Source organism: Lontra canadensis, unplaced genomic scaffold (assembly GCF_010015895.1).
Source record: "Lontra canadensis isolate GAN:19392208 unplaced genomic scaffold, GSC_riverotter_1.0 scaffold45, whole genome shotgun sequence".
Taxonomy (NCBI): Eukaryota; Metazoa; Chordata; class Mammalia; order Carnivora; family Mustelidae; genus Lontra; species Lontra canadensis.
Genome location: NW_022631039.1, coordinates 8,798,514 through 8,819,495, shown reverse-complemented (window position 1 = coordinate 8,819,495; position 20,982 = coordinate 8,798,514). Strand labels below are relative to the sequence as shown.

The 20,982-nt window shown below is 46.4% G+C and overlaps 1 protein-coding gene across 1 annotated transcript; it reads right to left on the bottom strand.

Moving 5' to 3' along the window:
* Positions 1-1,334: 1,334 nt before the first annotated feature.
* Positions 1,335-19,251, bottom strand: TRIM4 (tripartite motif containing 4). The gene is made up of 6 exons (XM_032872623.1): positions 18,815-19,251; positions 12,491-12,586; positions 11,649-11,879; positions 7,050-7,072; positions 6,716-6,813; positions 1,335-2,665 (listed from the first exon to the last, which is right to left on the bottom strand). The coding sequence occupies exons 1-6, from the start codon at positions 19,205-19,207 to the stop codon at positions 2,082-2,084; spliced, it is 1,425 nt and encodes a 474-aa protein (XP_032728514.1). The 5' UTR covers positions 19,208-19,251; the 3' UTR covers positions 1,335-2,081.
* Between the last annotated feature and the right edge of the window lie 1,731 nt (positions 19,252-20,982).

Sequence of the window (20,982 nt, the reverse complement as noted above, 5' to 3'; positions counted from 1 at the left end):
GTGGCTTGACATGACACAAGTTTATTGTTTCACGGTTCTAGAGGCTAGAAGTCTAAAAATCAAGGTGTTGGCGGGGCCATGCTCCTTTGGAAGCTTCTAGGGAAGGGTTCTTCCTTGCTTTCTCCAACTTCTAGCAGCCTCAGGTGGCTTGTGGCAACCTCTCCCCGGTCTCTCCCACAGCCATCTTCCCTCTGTGTCTTCACACGGCATTTCTGTGCACACCCGCAGATCGCCTTCTGTAATTATCAGGGTGCCAGTCATATTGGATTTGGGCCCTCCCTAATTACCTTATCTTGATTTCCAACTAAGATCGTAGCCACAGGTAGGACTTCATCGTTTCTTTTGGGAGGACACAATTCAACTCCTGACAGCAAGTACCTTGGAAAGTGAAGGAGGATTCAGCAGAGATCACTGAATGAGGGGGTTGCTGAGGCTGAAAAGGAAGACAAGTCAGGATGGGCAAGGACATAAGAGAGGAGGAGGCGTCAGGGAAGGTGCTGGAAGTTTTGTGAGAAGCCCAGTTCAATCACTACCAGAAAATTTACTGAAAATCTGGGAGGAAACCCATTACAGTGTTAGAAGTGGTGAGATTATCAATAATTTTCAGCTTCTTCACACTTTTTGTATGTTCCAAATTTTGTTATAAGTGCCTTTTACAACCAGAGAGAAACAATCTTTATTCTTATTTTTTTAAAGACTTTATTTCAGAGACAGAGATACAGCCAGAGGGAATACAAGCAGGAGGAGTGGGAGAGGGAGAAGCAGTCTTCCCGCCAAGCAGGGAGCCGGATGCAGGACTCAATCCCAGGACCCTGAGATCATGACCTGAGCCAAAGGCAGATCCTTAACAACTGAACCACCCAGACACCCACTATTATTTTTAAAATAATTACCCAGCACCGGTTACAATCTGTTGAGGGCTTATAATCTAAAGAAGGTAAAATGGGGGAAAGTGCATAGATAGATAAAAATGTGTAACAAAGGCAATGCAGACCTATAATCAGTATTCAATAAATGCTTACAAATAAACATGGAAAAGAGCACAGGGTTTTAGCTCAGATCTGGATTTAATCCCAACACTCCCATCCGCCAGCTAAACTTTACTGAGTTACTCCAAAGTTCTGTTTTCCTACTTGTAGGAAGAGGATTTTAATTTCCCTGTCCCACCAAGCTTCTGCAGGAGTCGCAGGAAAGCATTACCGAAGAGGCCAGCGGCACAGTCTGAGTCTGAGCCCTTATCAAGTGTCTCCCATTTTAGGTGTGACATTAATTCGTTGCATAAACAATGTAAGAATCTGACAGACAGGTGACAAAATGAACATAGTGAGGGCACAGACAGGTGAAGAGGAGTAACCGTGCAGGCAGAGTAAGGGAAGATGTCCTCAACTTTCTGATCCAGAAAAGTAAGTGGTATCAGTACTTCCGGGATAGAAGAAGAATTATATGACTGAACAGAAATGGAGTCTACAAAGTTGTCCAGTTTCAGGGAGAGTGAGACAATCCTATACCAAAAGACAACCCTAATTCCCTTACACGATAAGGGAGCAATCATCTCCCATAAGAAGTTTCAGATTAAGGAAATTCCAACAGCCCAACGATGCCAACAAAGACCATGCTTCTTCCTCCTCTGCACTGTCACTGTGCTCTCCTCAGTTCCTAGACAGCTGCTAACATCAGAAGAGGGGCTGTGTCTCCTCAAACACCTTTTTTAAAGCTACAGAATCTTTCCCCAGAATCACCTGGAATGTCTCATTCCAGCTCACTGGCCAGCACTGCCTCACAGGGGGCTGCCTCTCTTGAAGCCCAGGGATGGTGCTCCGCCAACAGTTCCGTCAGGAAGAACCAGAAGAGAAGGTGGGAATGGAGCAAGTGGCTGTTGGAAAGGCAGCCCATGGGGTCCGCCATCCCGGTGTGTGCAGAGCTCACGCAAGGAGCGAAACAGAACATGAAACTGAAATCCGAGCGGACAGGACGGATGTGCCCCTGGGCCAGTGTACAGGAAATGAGAGAAGAGGGCCAAGGGATGCCTGTCCCTAGGCTGGGGTACAGGGGGAGATTCCTGGGGCAGGGGAAGAAGAGGCTCATTTCCCACCTGTCACTGCCGGGATGACTAAAGACGCTAATGGACTCAACCAAAAAAATGGCCGGAGGCGGGAGACCGGACAGGAGAAGGTGTGCAGATGTGCGCCATCTACGGCACTATAGAAAGAGATGTCCCTGGCCCCAAAGTCTAGGAAAACACCCACCCGGTGAAGAGCGGGCTCCTGCTTGGTAGGGCTTCCAGGAGAGCCTGTCAGGGGCTGGCAGCCAGCAGAACCCCAGGAGATAGCCCAGATGCCCCCATGGGGGCACATTTCTGAAGCATCGGCGAGCCCCATGACGTCCTCCCGGCACACCCCCACAGCAATCTCCAGGCTATCTCGGCTCTCAACTTCCCAGTAATGTTTCCCTGAAGTGAAAACGTTTTTCCCCAAAACACAGGGTAAGTGCTGAAATCTGCCCACGAACGGTGCGTTCCTCTGAGAATTCCTCCATCCGCTAACGTAGCTCCAGGCTGAGGAAAACAAGGGCCAAGAATTGGCTGATGCTCCATTTTTCACGAATCGCCCATCCTGGGAGAAGACGAGCTTGGGATGAGCCGTGTCTTCAGCAACACTTACAGCCACTGCAGAGAAAATGAGAGTGGCCATTTAGAACGTGACAGCTTCCCACCAGCCCTCCTCCAGAAGCGCCCCTCTTTCCCAGCTTCAGTGGTGTGCATCTCCAGACAAGAAATGTTAGCGATGAGACCCCCCAACGTCTCTCAACTCATCCTTGGCCGGGCCCGGCAGGCCCCAGTGTGGCCTTAGCACGGTGAAATCTTCATTTCCCTTCTGCTCCAAATGACTAAGACCTAAAAACAGGGAGCTCGTTAGTTTGTGGCCCCAAGTCTTCACAATCAGCATCAAACTGGGAGAAACATGACCAGATTCGGACTTGCTGAATCAGGACCAGACCAAGATGGCGGACTGGCTGGTGCTTTGCACTGGGACACAGAGGTGACACTGTTAACAAGTTTTCTCTTCACTCATTCCAGTTGTTCACTGGGCATCTCCAAGGGGCCCCTAACAGTTCAAAGTCCCCTTCCATCCTCTTGGGACTCCTACCCCTTCCCATGCAGACATCTTCTTGTCCTCTGTGTTCTCTGAGCAGCAAGGGCGCTACCTCTACCCAAACACTCACACCCTTGAAATCTTAAGGTTATCTGACTCCTATTTCTCTCTGACCCTGAACAGGTTATTCGTCACAAGTCCTATCAACTCCAACCTCTGAAATAGCACCCAGATTCTCTGCCTCTTCTCCATCTCACTGCCACCGTCTTCACTCAGACCTCTAGCACCCCCCGCTTTAACGGTCTCTCTGACCTCCCTCCCGGCCTCCCAATCCTCTTCCTCCCAGACTCTCCATGTCTCTCTAGTTTACCAAGCCGTATTTTTTTTATTATGTTCAGTTAGTCAACATATAGTACATCATTAGTTTCTGATGGAGTGTCCAACAATTCACTATTTGCATATAACACCCAGAATTTTTTTTTAATTTTTTATAAACATATAATGTATTATTAGCCCCAGGGGTACAGGTCTGTGAATCGCCAGGTTTACACACTTCACAGCACTCACCATAGCACATATCCTCCCCAATGTCCATAACCCCACCACCCTCTCCCGACCCCCTTTCCCCCAGCAACCCTGTTTGCTTTGTGAGATTAAGAGTCTCTTGTGGTTTGTCTCCCTCCCGATCCCATCTTGTTTCATTTATTCTTTTCCTACCCCCCAAACCCCCCAAGTTGCATCTCCACTTCCTCATATCAGGGAGATCATATGATACTTGTATTTCTCCGACTGACTTATTTCGCTAAGCATAATGCCCTCAAGTTCCATCCACATCGTCGCAAATGGCAAGATTTCATTTCTTTTGATGGCTGCATAGTATTCCATTGTATATATATACCACCTCTTCTTTATCCATTCATCTGTTGATGGACATCTAGGTTCTTTCCATAGTTTGGCTATTGTGGACATTGCTGCTATAAACATTCGGGTGCACATGCCCCTTCGGATCACTACGTTTGTATCTTTAGGGTAAATACCCAGTAATAACACCCAGAATTTTTTAAATTAGGAATGGATATTAGGTTTTAACAAATGCTTTTTCTGCATCTACTGAAGTGATCATATAGGTTTCCTTTTTTCAGTTTGCTAGATATAAATTACACTGGTTTTTCAAATGTTAAACCAACCTGCTTTTCTAGAGTAAAACCCATTCAGTTATTATGCTTTATCTATAAATATGTTGTTAAGTTCAATTTGCTAAAATTACCTTCAGAATTCTTCTGTGTCCATGAAGGACACTGATCTATAGCCCTCTTATCTTGCAATGTCTGTCTGATTTGGGTATCATGATAATGCAGACCGTGTAGACTGAATTGGGCATTGTTCCCTCTTTAGCGTTTTGTTAAGAGTTCATGTAGAATGGATATTTATTTCTTATACGTTTGGTAAATTCAGAGGAATGGGACATCATCTTTTTTTTTCCATTTAACATGTCCTTTTCCTCTTCTTGCATCAAAAATGTTCTCTTTACCTGGTTTTGGTGTAGTTCCCCTCATATTTCTTGTGCTGAGGGCTTATCAACCTTATTTAATCTGTGGACTTATGGTCTTCACCAAATTTGGAAAATTTGGAGACTTTTTTTTTTGAGATTTTATTTATTTGAGAGAGAGAGAGGAAAAAAAAAGGAGTGGGACCGGGAGGAGCAGAGAGAAAAGCAGACTCCCCGCTGAGGAGGGAGCCCGACATAGGGCTTGATCCCAGGACCCTGAGATCATGATCTGAGCTGAAGGCAACCATGTAACTGAATGAGCCACCCTGGGGCCCTGGGGCCATTATTCATTCAGATATTTTCCCTGTCTCATCCCCATCCTACTCATGTCCTCAAGGATCCCACTTACCACCCATAAGCCTGCATGAGATTGTCCCCCAGCTCACCAAGGCTCTTTTCACATTTTAAGTTTTTTTTCCTGCGTTTGTTTTGTAGCTTCCACTGGTGCACCTTCAAATCCAATCATCTTTTTTTCTATTAATCCCAACCAGTGGGTTCCTCTCCATCACTGTAGTTTTACCTCCAGAGGTTTGATCTGGGACTTTTTTTAGATCTTCCACATCTCCAAATACCTCTTATAGGATAGCTGATTAAAGTCCTTCTGTGCTTATTCTAACATCTGGGTCAATCCTGGGTCAGTTTCAATCAATTATTCTCATCATGTGTCATACTTTCCGACCTTTTTACATGCCTGGTAACCTTTGACTGGATGTCAGACATTGTGACTGGATGTCAGACATCTGGTACTCATTTTTTAAAATCTTCTTGCGCTTTGTCCTGGGATGCAGTTACCTGGAAATAATTTGATCCTTTCAGAGCTGGTGTTCATGATTTATAAGGTGGGTCCACTAATGAGGCAATATTTTCCCAGGAATTAGGAGTTTTCTAGTCAGGCTGCTAGGAACGGGCATTGTTTGGGCTCTGTGGGAGCACTAGGAACTGTTCCTTCTAATCATTTTGGAAACGTCCTTCCTCAGCCTAAGGTGGTTTTTCACAAGCATCTGCTGGTCAGTATTCTGCTAAATACTCAGGGGCCACCTCTGTAGATCACTGGCCCCTGGATGGCTCTCTCCTTGCCAGTACTCTGGCCAGTGCTCTCCAAGCTCTCCCAGCTTTGTCCTCCTTGGACAAAACCCACTCTTCCACCTGGCTCCGCCTCCACGACCCTCCCTGCCCCCTGCGATGGCCCGGAAGCTCGTCAGGCTGGAGGATGGAGCCATCCCAGAGCTCACCTCATCTGTTTCGCCTTTCCTTGTCCTGTACTGCCTGCCTGACATCCAGGGTTGGGAAAACGGTTACTTCAGGTGCTGTGTCTGTCTTGTTTTAGTTTTTTCAGCTAGCTAAGTTTCAGGCCGAAGCGGAAATCCAGTCCCCATTACTTCATCTCAGTAGACGGCTACCACCACAGGATTCCTCATCAGTGATGTGCACGAGAGAACTGCCTGTGTCATGTTTACAACACCGACAAGCCTCAGCATGTCCCGGGAGATCCAGTCACCTTATCTTCAGACTTTCTTACACTCACCGTCTCCACCTCAGCTCCTGCCTTTCCCCACAACGTACCTTATAGTTTAGTCACTTTGGATACCCTTCCTCCGTTCTCTCCACAGCTTAGCTCTTGCTGCTCCCTCTGCTTACACGAGTATACCTCCATTTTCCACTTGGCAAACTCCTATTCATCCCTCAAATCCCAGAACAATGTCACCTTTGTGTGAAAACTTCCCTACTTCATCCCCAACAGAGCTCTTTCTCTGACCTCCCATGGTATCTTACTCGTACCATGAAAAACAGGAGATCCCACTATGTTACAGCAAACGATAGGAGTCTCTCTCTCCAGTTTACTTACATTCTTAGAAATGGGTCTTTTTCTTTCTGTATCGCTAGCAGCTAATAACGCATGGTTTACATTAAGTGAATGTTTCCTGAATGAAGCATATACCCAGGTATTCTAGTTATCATCATTTTTCCTGACCCTCCTGCTGGCCCTATGTTCTATTTCCTCTTTCTTTTCTAAACTCTTCTCAGTGCTTATTCTCTTATATTAAAGATTTCTGGAAGATGCAACCTTGCTTACCTTGGAATCGCTTCAGCATTTCCTTCATCATTGGAATCTGGCACACATTCTTCATCATTAAAACTTCAGGGGAATAGTCCACATCCTGGTTCTCACTCCTAAGGAAAGCAGAGAAGGCTGCTCTTCTTAGGAGACAACTCGGGCAGCCAAGGCCCGCAACTCCCACTGAGGGTTCCAAGCCCAAAGCTTAGACCACCACGTGCCCATTCCCCCTTGCGAAAGCGAGCGGTGGAATTCCTCCTCCACCGACTCTCAGGTGTGCCCAGACTGCTCTCTGGAGCCCAGACCTGTTTCCCCTCCACTCAGGGCCCCGTGAAAAACCAGCAGCTCATACCTGGTCAACAGATCTTTTGGATTCTGTGAAGAGAAGAAAAACATAAGCAAGTTACGTCCCGTCCTCCCAAGATCTGGTACTCAACTTTGTGAGCAGGTGTTTTACGTCAGTTGCGCTTGCTAATGTCATGGGTGATCTCATGCTGCCAAACCCAGTGGACTGAACACACAGTGTCTTTTTCTTCGCAGGACCCCTCTGCGCTGTTCGACAATGGTAACCAATCCCTTTCTTGAAACCCTACTCTTCTTCCTTTGGCACTTCGACACGAACTCTCTCCTGGCTTTTTGCCTACTTCTCCATCCATTCTCTTTCACCCATAGGCAGTAACAAGTGTTGGTGAGAATGTGGTGAGGATACAAAATGGTCAGCCTCTTTGGAAAATAGTTTGGCAGTTGCTAACAAATTAAATATACGATACAGCCCGGCAATTCCGCTCCTACTGTCCACCCAAGAGAAATGAAAGTGTATGTCCAGACGAAGAGGGGCAGGTGACTGTTCACATCAGCATCATTCATTATAGCCAAAAGGTGGAAAAACCCAAATGTGCATCAGTTCATGAGCCAATCCACAAAATGTGACATATTTTATAGTGAAATACTATTTGGGAATAAAAAGAGGAATATAAATACAATACTAACGAATGCTACAACATGAATGAGCCTCAGAAACGGTATAAATGAAAGATTCCATACGCAAAAGATCACAGACTGTATGACTCTGTCTACAGAAATACTTAGAAAAGGAAATCTAGAGTCAGAAAGCAGACTATCTGAGGCTGGAAGCAGCAACAGAGATCAGCTATAAACAAGCACCATGTGGTCTTATTGGGGAGATGGAAATGCTCTAGAACTGGACTTCGGTAAGGTTTCCACAACTTGGTAAAATCACTTACTTAGCTACAAAAAAGTACACTTCAAATGGGTGAATTATAAGATATGTACATGATACCTTAAGAAAGCCTTAGAAAAAAGAAGTATCAAAATGGTTAATCGCCACATGAAAAAGTACTCAACCTCATTGGTCAGTAGGGGAACGCAGCTACCGTTGGAGCGGAGCGCAGGGGTGCTGACTGAGGGCCTGAGCTAACACGCTGTTGCATCTGGGACGGCTGACATGGAAGACCCGACAATGCGAAGTAGGGCCGAGCGGACAGGGCCGCGGGCTCACTCTCTCTCACTGCTGGGAACAATGGCAACTGGTGCACTCACTCTGGGAAATGGTTTGGAAGATGAACCAACATCTGCCCTGTGACCAGGAACTGCTTTCACAGACACACAACGGACAGAAAGGTGGACCACGTTCCTAACTGCTTTTCTGTGACAGTAAAAGCCACCCCCAAGCTGTGACAACCAAAAATGTCTCCAACACTGCCCGTGGGGGAGCAAGATCCAGGCTGAGAAGTGCTCCGCACTGATGGACAAACAGCCATCTACAATGACATGGGTTAGTCACACAACATGATGTCAGGAAAAAGCAGCACGTACTGAAGACTCTTATTCAAAAACAGGCAAGACAAAACTGCATGAGAAGTCCAGAGGAAGAACAGCCTCGCAGAAAAGGGAAGGGGTGTTGACGGGGCCATGTGGGGGGTGTCTAGCACCCCGGCCCGAGGCTACTCGTCCTATCACTTCATTTGGCTGGTGTTTCCATAGATGGGTCCCTTGGTGATAATCTGTCAAGTTTATGATTTATTGTATTGCTCTGTATTAAAAATGATGCCGTCTGAATCTGTGGACACAGTAATACTTACAGGGGAAAGTAGAGCTTAAAAACATTTACCAGCAAAAGAAAGGGTCAGTGTAGATGGGCTAAGCATGCCAGCTCCGGAGGATGAGAAAGAACCAGAGCTACAGAGCAACCCCAAGAACTAATTAAGAAAAAAACAACTATAGGGGCACCTGGGTGGCTCAGTGGGTTAAGCCTCTGTGTTCAGCTCAGGTCATGAGGTCCTGGGATCGAGCCCTACATCAGGCTCTCTGCTCAGTAGGGAGCCTGCTTCCCCCTCTCTCTCTGTCTGCCTCTCTGCCTACTTGTGATCTCTGTCTGTCAAATAAATAAATAAAATCTTTTTAAAACAAAAGAAAATAACAATTATAAAAATTGGAAGAGCAGATATTAATGATGTCATTGAAGCGTTAATGGTAGTGGTAATGGTGTTAGAAGAACCTGGATTTCCATCACTGGAAGAAGGAATGGAAAAATGTGGTGGATGGACACATGGGTCCAATGTACATACGGCAATAGGAATGGATCTTAAAGACATAGTGAGTGCCTAAGGAAAAAAGCAAGGGGCAGAATGCAGTAAGATTAAATCAATGAATAAATTAAAAACACATAAACCAAAGCAATACTGTGTATTGTGCAAGAACACATTCAAGTAAGAGGTAAAATTTAGGAACAACAGTATTTTTTTGATGTCCCTATAGTTTTGTTTTGTTTTTTAATGTATCTATAGTTCCAAGAATGGAAGTGACTTAAAGGCTAAAAATGAAGGAATAAAGGAAAAATGGATGGGTGAACACATCAGTAAAATAAGTTCTCTTAGGCCCTGAGATACTATGATCCAGTTCTATGTTCTTGAAACATTTCCCTACCCTTGCCCTTATTTTGGCTGGTAGACTTTTTTGTAAGCCTTCTGCTGGTTCATGTGTACCTTTGAGCTTTCAGATTCTGAGCAGATATTAAATCTATATTGAAAAAAACTATTTAAATGTGTTATTTCAAAGATTCTGCTAAAGTACACATTTGGATATGTAACCAGAACTTCATGGCTCAAGCATGTTGAGAAAGTTCTAGACAATTCTCAGAAATCATTACACTTAGATGGCATGTAACACCCTGCTAGCAATTTCCTGCTGAAAGTAACTGGTGAGTGGGTTGCTATGTCTCTCTTCCTTAAAGGTAGAAGAGAATGCTGTCTCTTTGATAGGAAAAAAAGAAAGAAAGTGGGGCGTCTGGGTGGCTCAATTGGTTAAGATTGAAGCAGTGATCAAAAACCTCCCAAAAAACAAGAACCCAGGACCTGACAGATTCCCTGGGGAATTCTACCAAACTTTCAAAGAAGAAATAACACCTATTCTCCTGAAGCTATTTCAAAAAATTAAAGCAGAAGGAAAACTTCCAGACTCTTTTTATGAAGCCAGCCTTACCCTGATCCCCAAACCAGGCAAAGACCCCACCAAAAAGGAGAATTTCAGACCAATATCACTGATGAATATGGATGCAAAGATTCTCAACAAGATCCTAGCAAATAGGATCCAACAGCACATTAAAAAGATTATCCACCATGACCAGGTGGGATTCATCCCTGGGTTGCAAGATGGTTCAACATTCGCAAATCAATCAGTGTGATAGAATAAATCAATAAGAGAGAGAGAAGAACCACATGGTCCTCTCAATTGATGCAGAAAAAGCCTCTGCCTTCAGCTCAGAGTCCTGGGATCAAGCCCTTGGGCGCTTTCTCTCTCTCTCTCTGACAAATAAATAAAATCTTTAAAAAAAAAAAAAAAGGTAATCACAGATTGAAGGACCTCTTCAATAGTTCTTTCCTCTTCAGTCACATATGGAAGAAAGAGAGGTTCTGAGGGCTCTAAGACCAAAGGCGAATCATCCCAGCAGAAAAAAAGAGACCGTCACAAATGTTAGATCCTACTTGAAAACTGAAAGAGCTAGAAGGACATTTACCTGATGAGGATACAAAGGTAAAGGACTACTGCTAATAAACTGGCTTAGAAGTCCCAAATCTAAGGACTAATGAATTACTTTTTTTTTTTTTAACTTTTTTTTCTTTAGGAGGCTCCATGCCCAATGTGGGGCTTGAACTTAACCCTAGGATCAAGACCACATGCTCTGCTGACTGACCCAGCCAGACACTCCTAAGTGCTAAGGAATTAGAATTGTCACCTTTTAAAAGTTGCTGGATATTATAAATTATTTAAATGAATGTTATCAATCAAAATCTGGGGCTAAGAGCAAAGTTCTTATCAAGTTATGATTGTAATGATTAAAAATTAGTTAGAGGGCGCCTGGGTGGCTCAGTCAGTTAAGCATCTGCCTTCAGCTCAGGTCATGATCCCCGGATCCTGAGATCCAGCCCCTTGCCGGGCTCCCTGCTCAGTGGGGAGCCTGCTTCTTCTCTCCCTCTGCCTGCCACTCTGCCTGCTTGTGCTCTCTAATAAATAAATAAAATCTTCAAAAAATAATAATAAATTAGTAAAAAAAAAAGATAAATTTATCTTAGAAACTGCCTAGACAGTTATCTACTTTGTGATTTTTAGGTGTGCTTTGTTTTACTACTCTAACAAAGAATTACAAACGGACAAATACGATGAATGGAAAAGTCTTAGATGCGCTTCAGATCCTAGACAAACCGTGGGCCCCGGTGAACCCAGGTGTCTCATAACACCTGAGCTCAGCACACCGGACTTTCACAGTCATAACCCTTGAAAGGTGAATCTTTGGTTCTTTGATGACAGTAGTAACATAATCACCAACGGAGAAAAAACATTTCTTCTAAGTGTCTATAGTTCCAAGGCCCATAACTCTGAAGACCAGCGGAGCCCCAGGAGCGCTGCTCGGGACCCCTCCAGCCAGCCTCACCTGGAGCAGCTCGAGGGTTGAGCTCTCGCTCTTCTCCCTGACCTCCAGGATGAGCTGCTTCAGGGACGTGATTTTCTGATGAAGCTTTAACGTGTTCTCATTCTGCTTCTTCTTCGTCTCTTCTTCTTCTTCGCTCAGTCTCTGAAGAAACAGCTGCTCTTCCTCCTCCAGAAAGAGGTGCAGCTTTGCAAACTCGGCGCTCAGTCTCACCCGCTGATTCTTCATCTTCTCCTAGAGGCACAGGAGATGTGCTCAGACTCCCCCACAGCCCATGGGGCTCCCATCCTGATCTCCGCCCCCAGAGAGCTCCTGCCCAGCCACACCCCTGAGACTTCTCATCTAGTTCTACGACGACGTGGCATCTCTGCACTAGCCTGTAGAGTATGAGTTCATGTTTCCTAACACAGGAGCCTCTCCCACGGATGGCAACGCCTTGGGCGTATGCCCTTTAAACTACAATACACTTTCACATTTAGTATTTAGTTCAGCCTCCAGGACACCGACAGTGCAGTGTTGTTAAACCTTTCGATGTGCAGCAGAGCGCATCGCGCCTCCCAACTAAATGAGTCTCTCTCAAAGCAAAGCCCGTTTACTTTCCATGATGCTGTGGGCCCAAACTAGCAACGACCTAGGAATATAGTTAGGAAAAAGTGGGAAGCAGAGGGGCACTACCTTAGAGACATGGGGATGAAGCATGTGAAAGTCCCATCCCCCGAAACCACAGGTCAGTAGAGAGCCTGTCACCTGTTCTGTCACCTCATCGGCAAGGAGCCTGACAACTCTTCCCAATACCACCAAGGGGCCTCCGGGGCGAGAACTGCCCCCACGGCTTCTGCTGTTACCTTCCACTCAGTGGCATTCTTCACCTCGATGTCCTGAAAATACATGGCTTTCTTCATCTTGTCCTTCAGACTGCACTGGGCCTTAAGCAGCTTTTCCTGCCGGCAGAAATGCATATCAGAGAAATCCTCCTCTCCGCCAGCACCCTGCCTGTTCAAAAGCTAAAAGCCACCTAATCCAAACAGGGAACAAGATTGAGAAAATGTTCAGGACAGCTACAGACCTAGGCATAAAAAGTATTCCGGGCTGAAACCTTCACAACACTGTAAGAGTCACTATACAGAGTCTGCCTATTGGGTTGGCAAAAAATGAAAATTATTAAATAAAGGATTAATAAATACCTAATATTGACAAGGGAAGCCTCTGATACTGCAGTCGTGACAGATTTTTTTAAAAAGGTGCCATCGTCCGTTCAGTTGGCCAACATCTAGTACACCATTAGTAATTTAAAAAAAATCAATTAGGGGCACCTGGGTGGCTCAGTGGATTAAAGCCTCTGCCTTCGGCTCAGGCCATGGTCCCGGGGTCCTGGGATCGAGCCCCACATCGGGGTCTCTGCTCCTCAGGGAGCCTGCTTCCTCCTCTCTCTCTCTGCCTGCCTCTCTGCCTACTTGTGATCTCTGTCTGTCAAATAAATAAATAAAATCTTTTAAAAAAATCAATTAATTAATCAATGCTCATGCAACAAAAAGACCAAAAAACAAATAAAAGAAAGGCGCCATCTTTGTGAAGGGCAACGGAAAGGATTGAGAATCATTTAAAATGCATAAGCCTACTTCTAATAACCTGTGCAATGAAGCACTGGCAAAAAGAATAGGTATTAATAGGTATAGTACTGTTCTCTGCAGCATGATTCATTATCCATCAACGGGGAATTATTAAATAAATTATGGTGTTTTGCTACTCTAATGCCAATCTCAGGTAGCTCTCGATATACTGACATAGTTAAGTTAAAAAAACTAAGCTGTTAGACAATAGTATTGTATAATTTTGCTTTGAAAAGAAAAAATACGAATGTATTTATGGGTGTTTTATTTACTTTAGGGAAAGAGAGTGGTAACGCCTGAGCAAGGCGAGGAGCAGAGGGAGAGAACAGCAGGCAGACACCCCGCTGAGCGCAGAGCCCTCCACCAGGCCCAATCCCATCACCCCGAGACCAGGACTTGAAATGAAATCAAGAGCCGATGCTTAACCAACTGAGCCACCCAGGTACCCCTGGGTGTATGTTAGTATTTAAATAGAAGGAAAGGCTGGAAGAATATATACCTAAGTATTACCAACACTGGTTATTTCTGTGGAATAGAAATGTCTTGGAAATTGGGGCGAGGGAACTAAAAATTTCATAAATTTCTGTTTTGCTTGATTTTCTACATGAGGCATGTACCATTTTGTAATTTAAAAACCTGAATGATGGGGTGCCTGGGTGGCTCAGCTGGTTAAGCTGCTACCTTTGGCTCAGGTCATGATCCCAGGTTCCAGGGATCAAGTCCCATATCAGGCTCCTTGCTCACTGGGGAGCCTGCTTCTCCCTCTGCCTGCTGCTCCCCCTGCTTGTGCTGTCTCTGTCAAATAAATAAATAAATAAATAAAATCTTTATAAATACATACATTTATACCTGAATGACCTGTTAAAAAAATAAAAGGAGTCAATCGGCATTAACAGTATGGTCTGTGGAGGGGCAGCACCTGGTAGCAGAAGGTCAAACGTGACCTCAGACAGCAGCAGGCAGATTAGAGGTACACATGTAAGAGGAAAACCAGCAGGTGGGGGGCCTGGGTGGCTCAGTGGGTTTGGCAACTGCCTTCAGTTCAGGTCATGATCCTGGAGTCCCGAAATCCCTATTTCAAGCCCTGCATTGGGCTCCCTGCTCAGCAGGCAGTCAGCTTCTCCCTCTGCTGCCCATCCTCCAACCCCATCATGCTCTCACTCTCTCTCAAATAAATAAATAAAATCTTTTAAAAGCAAGGGCAGGGTGCACCTGGGTGGCTCAGTGGGTTAAGCCTCTGCCTTCAGCTCCGATCGTGGTCTCAGGGTCCTGGGATCAAGCCCCACATCGGGAATCTCTGCTCGGCAGGGAGCCTGCTTCCCCTCTCTCCCTCTGCGTGCCTCTCTGCTTACTTGTGATCTCTCTCTCTCTGTCAAATAAATGAATAAAATCTTAAAAAAAAAAAAAAAGGAAAACCAACAGGAACTGGTAACCAATGTCTACAGGAGGAAGGAGTCCAGATTTAGCCTGTGGTTTCTGGCTTGACAACTAGAAGGACTGTAAGCTATTTACCAAATTAGTAAATATAGGGAAATGAGCGGTATGTAAACAGAAGGTGGGAAATCATATTTGACTTGAAAATTTGAGTTTGAGCTGTGTGAGGGATATCCCAATGGGTACAGTTAGTTAGCAGCTAAGGGTCAAGAAAGAGATCTACAGGGCACCAGGGTGGCTTAGCCGGTTAAGCGTCTGCCTTGGGCTCAGGTCATGATCCCAAGGTCCTGGGATTATTAAGCCCACGTCAGGCTCCCTGCTCAGAGGAGGAGTCTGCTTCTCCCCCCACCCTCATATGCTCTCTCTCTCAAATAAATAAAATCTTTTTAAAAAGGGGGGGGGCATCTGGGTGGCTCAGTGGGTTAAAGCCTCTGCCTTTGGCTCAGGTCATGATCCCAGGGTCCTGGGATCGAGCCCCGCATTGGGCTCTCTGCTTTGCAGGGAGCCTGCTTCCTCCTCTCTCTCTTGCCTGCCTCTCTGCCTACTTGTGATCTCTGTCAAATAAATAAATAAAATCTTAAAAAAAAGAGAGAGAGAGAGAGAGATCTGAGCTGCAGAAACAGATTGGGGGGGTAGAGCACTGGCAGCAGGTGACATCAGAGCTTGAGTAAAATCCCCCAGTAAGAGTCTATCAAGAAGGGGGTCCCTGCTGGAACTGGGAACGACTGCATTTAAGGGAGGTGTAGAGGATGAAAATCCTGCCAAGAAGCTGAGTGGTGGCCAGTGAAAAACCAAGGAAGGATGGCTTCTTCGACACCAAAGCAATAGAAAATGTAAATAAAACCTGGCAAGCTGCAAATGCCGCAGAGTGGCCTAGGACAGCTTCTGGAAGAGTGAATGCATGTCAAAGTAAAAAGCTAAAAGAAAAAGAAATGAACAGAACTCAGAAATAAGCATGACAAGGTTTTTTTAATTCTTCCCTAGGAGAAGCATGAAAACTAGTAGGTATCACTTGTCTTCTGATCATTTACAAATAACAATGGCTAAAACAAAGTGAGGTCACTGGAAAGAGTGACGGCTCCAAAGCTGGCGAGGCTGTGGTGCACCCAGGGCTCTCACAGGACTCGGGTGGCCGTGTCACGGGCAACAGCAGCTCTAGGCATAGGTCTGGCATCAGACTAAAGACACATCAATCCCAGGCCCAGCGGTTCTACTCCTAGGTGTGTGTCCACAAAAAGACCTGTATGAGATACATCAGTTCTATTCCTAAGAGCCAAAAACTGGCCACAGCCTAGGTATGCAGGGAGAGAAAGATGCGTAAACTGCGCTACGGTCACAGAACAGAATACGATGCAGCAGTAAAAAGAAATGGGCTACTGATGCACACAAAATGGGTGAATCCTGATACGCTGAGCAAAAGGAGCCTGTAGAGAGGAGTACAGACTATATGATTCCATTTATGTGAAGTTCCAGAATAGGCAAAAGTCATGTTCAGTAGAAAAAAAATTAGAACAGTGGTCAGGTAGAGGGAGGGAGCAGAGACTAACTGAGAAGGTGGGTGGCAGAGCTTCTGGGGTGATGATACTGTTATTTTTTTTTAAGATTTTATTTTTAAGTAATCTCCACACCCAGTCTGGGGCTTGAACTTGCAAATCTGAGATCAAGAGACACGGGCTCCACCGACTAAACCCATCAGGAGCCCTGGGAATGTTGCTTATCTTGAGAAGGATTTGGGGTGCCCAGAGGCATGCATCTGTCAAAGCTCAGCAAATGTGCACTAAAGATGTGTGTATTTAATTGTATTAAATGTAACTTCAAAAAATACCACAAACACATGTTAAGTGTGATTGATATATGCAAGTGAAAGTGTAGGAGGAAGTCTGCAATTAACTTTAAATGCCTCTGGGGCACCTGGGTGGCTCAGGTAATGATCCCACATCTGGCTCTCTGCTCAGCGGGGAGCCTGCTTCCTCTACTCCCTCTCTCTGCCTGCCTCTCTACCTCCTCGTGATCTATCAAATAAAAAACTAAATCTTAAAAAAAAAAAAAACTTTAAATGCCTCAAAAGGAAGTAAGAATTGATGGACTCAGAGAAAAGATGGATAGGTAGGCAATACACAGAGTAAAATGCTAATGGCAGAATCTAGATGAGGGTCTACTGGTATTATAAAATTCTTCCAGTTTTCATGTTTGCTTTGGAAACTGTGTATTAAAATGTGGGGGGTGGGATGAAATTAGGTTTTACATCACAAATTCACCTGTGCAGATTTCTAATACAGTGTCGTCTAACATGTAATCTATTTACTAACCTTAATTGTTAACTTAAATAGGTATATAATCCTGCTACTTTGGAAGCTATTTCCAGTAATTTTATTCCTTTATCAAGGAATTAACTGTTACTTTGTGATCACGGTCAAATCTGATGTATTAATCAGAGAGCTGTTTTGAATGGCACCAAGATTTCTTTTCAAGTTTTCACTTTTACTTAATAATGAAAAAACAATCATCTTTTAAATATAATTTTTCAATTTTTTAAAAGCCCTTAACAATTCCAGTATGCATGAAATATCCCATATCGTTGGTTCTAGTCCAAGACTCTAAGTCTTTTGGAATCCTGCCACAGTTGGAATCTGACTAGGGCCCCTGAATAAAATCGGGAATTCTGGGAACATTAGAAAACTCGTGTTCCCTGCAATAACAGAAACTGCCACAAGGTGGCAGGAGGGCAACACCAAGCAGTTCTTCAACACTAATTCCCAGCGCCCTTCCTCCCCCTACATTCCAGAAGTACTGAGCAACTTCCAGTCCTCGGACAATTATCACATGCCGTTTCAAGCCACCACACCGTGGAATATGCTGTTCCCTTGGCCTGAATATCCCCCTCCCTACCTATTGTACTCACCCTTCAAGAGTGAGTTCACATTCAGCTCAGTGAAACCATTTCTGACTCCCCACTGGCTCCTCACTGAGGAGGCTATGTACTTCTTACAAACTTGGATAATCCACTCACACACTGAAATTTTTGGTCTGCGTGCTTGTGTTCCCTACAAGACAAGGGCTCTGTCTTTCTTATCCGTTTATGTCCAGATCCTAGAACAATGCCTGGCAGACAGTACTAAGGTACCGAGTGGACGTACACTTCGTACTGCCACTTTGCATATCTCCTGTTTGTAATAAATTGATAAAACTGTGTGGCATTTTATAGTTTATGAAACACTTTAACTTGTATCATTAAACCCGTGTATTCAACCAGTACTTACTAGAAACCAATTCTGTTGGGACCACTGGAGTTACACCATAGAAGGGGGTAGGACTACTCTGGAAAGGATGATCAAGGAAGGTCTTCAAGCTAAAAGCTAAAAAGATGTAAAGGATGGAAGGTGGGGGTAGAGAAAGAACAGGCTTGAAACAAAAGCAAGAAGACAGTGGAGCTGGAGCAGAGTACGATAAATTGATTTATGCAACGGAAACTCCTTAACCCATAAAATAGGTAGGACAGATAATCTCCAAATTCAAACATTAAGTAATTTTCCCCAACTGATGGAGGAAGCTGGGAACAAATCCCAGCTTCATCACTCCATGCCTGGCGTTTCCCAAATCATCAGCTGTCTGTTACACCTGTAGGTATACACCTGCACGGTGCAATACAGCCCCCCTTAGCCAGGTGAGCACCCAAAATGCGGATGGTCCCAACTGACAAGTGCCGTGCGTGTAAACACAGATTTCAAAGGCCTATTATGAAAAACCAAAGTAAAATATCTCACTGATAACTTTTCATAGCCATTAGCATCACCTGTTTCTTTGTACCACTAGGAAAGTTTTATTACATACGTGGCTCGCATCCTGTTTCTATCGGACAGCACGGGCATACACCCTGTCGGTGTGACTGTCTTAAACTCGGAGCTGCCAGGAGCCCGTACCTTGAAAATTCTATGCGGACCCTCCCCCTCCCAGTTTTAAGCCCAGCTCTGAGATCTATGCGATGCTTAGCTTCTTTGCACCTGGAGGCGGGGTGGAGGCTGTACTTTCAAGGGGAACAGCAGCCACCTCGTGGGTACTTGGATGAGAATGAGGTCAAGGGTAAGCCTTCCCGGGAAGAGCTGCAGCCCCGGAAGGCCCGCTCACCCGGTAGCTGCAGGAGGCCTCGTCGATGGGCGCCATGGTGTGCCCCTGGTGCTCCTGGGACTCCCTGCACACCAAGCACACGGGCCGCTGGTCGTCCTCGCAGAAGAGCCGAAGCGCTTCCCAGTGGCGGCCGCACTGGCCGGGGGGCACGGGGCCCTGGCGCCGGCGCCGCGTCCTTTCGGTCAGCCGAGCCAGGGCCCAGTTGGGCCGCAGCGCGGAGAACGGCGACGGCTGGCGGCACTCGGGGCAGGGGAACGAGCCGCCGCCCGGCCCCCAGCTGCGGTGCAGGCAGCCGCGACAGAAGTTGTGGCCGCACTCGATGGACACCGGGTCCTCGAAATAGTCCAGGCAAATGGAGCAGGTCAGGTCCTCCTGCAGGTCCTCGGCTTCCATGACGCTTCTCTGCGTCGGGGTCGTGGTCCTGGTCGGGGTCGGGGTCGCGGCGAGGCGCCGGCGCAGCCGGCTCTCCGCGGGCGGCTGGGAGGGAAAAGCGCGGCGGCCGCTCCCCTGGGGGCTCGGGACCCGGGCCGGGCGCGCGCCGGTCGGGCGGCGGTTCTCCCTCATGCGCGCGCTGCAGGCTCTGAGCGCGAGCACGGCCGCCGCAGGGTTTCCGCGACGCGAGGGCGCGCCGAGGCGGTCCGGGCCTGGCCGCGGGGCACGACGGGACGCGCGCGGCGCCTCGGGCCAACGATAGAGCTGCGGGGCTCGCTGCCAAACGCCTAGAGAGGACGCGAGGAACCCTCGCGAGCCGCAGCTGGAGGAGCCTAGCCGGGAGGCGCCCGTGAGGCTGCGCCGCCCTTCACGCCGGAGAGGTGAGGTCCGCGTTCGCTTGCGGCGCGGGGAGACTTAAGTTCTGACTTCCTCGGCGAGCTGCAGCCGGGTCGGGCGTTCTGGGCGTGCTGCAGCCCCAGGGCCCGGAGGGCCAGGAGGACCAGAGGGAGTTGTGCAGCTGGGCCTGGAGTGGGGGACAAGGAAGGCGCTGGGCCTGTTAAGCTTGCTCTCCCACAAGTCCGTTCTTTTCATTCGTTCTTCGGTCTGCAAGACCTCGGGACTTCGTTCTCGGTCTCCAACCGCAAGGGCTAGTTGAGTTCTTGGAAAGGCAGGATTCTCGACTGCCCCCGTGAAGCCCACATATTCTGGTGTTGGAGGAGCTGGATACGTTGAAGAGCCAGTGTTCGGAGAGGCGAGCAGGAGAGGGAGTGTTTAGCCCCCACGAGCTAGTGGGGAGGGGGGGCTGTTCCCCCCAGTCACCTTGATTTCTCTCTTTCCAAGCCCCAGGAGACAAACACTACATAAAAGCAGCTCATTCCTAGAGCGTGGGACACACCCAGTGCAGATAAGGCTACTAACAGTTAAGTCAGGGTAAAGAATCTAGGGTTAGATGATCTTACCCGCACAGGAGACTTCCCACCAGTGTCTTAGGTGGTTCAGCTCTCGACAGGTCTGTGGGTATGGGATGCTTTAAGCCACCTCGGGGTGATCTGCTGAGTGGCTCTTATCGAAGATGCTAGAAAGGAGCAGATCCTGTAGCTGCAGCCCTAGCTGCTGGAGCAATTCCCGACCCTCCTACTTGAGGAGGTTGAGCCCAGACCAAAGCCTGGGGAGTGGAGCTGTAAGTGCCCTAAGGAGGACATTAAGAATAATCTGATGGGACCAGAGCATGGGTGGAAAGGAAATCAGTTTTTCTTTAAGTGGGAGTGGTTAAGATTGGGAAGCATGGATAGATCTGTTTTGGTACCCAACTTGAACAACCACCACTTTGCTATCTCAAGAAACATCCATTGAGACTTTCAGCAAACAATATGCTTGCCTATTTCAGGGAATTATCCGTTTCCCATCCTTGGATTTTTTATTTTATTCTTGTCACTTTATTCCTTTTCTTATGAATGAAATTTTTAAATTCCTCCTGTGTCCCAATATCAGATACTGCCCTTCCCATAATATGCTCAGTAAGTAGTTCTCAAATGTCCAATTAAGTGACTTGAAAAGGGGTTCCTATGATCTCTGCGTTGAGGGTTTTGACAAAAGACAGAATATCTACTTTTTTAGATGTTCATACAATGAATAAATGCTTTTTCTTTGAAAATTGAAAGCCGTGTTGAGAAGAAATCTGAGTCTTATTATGGACCAAGCAGGAAGACGTGCTCTCTTCAGTTGCTGATTTTTGC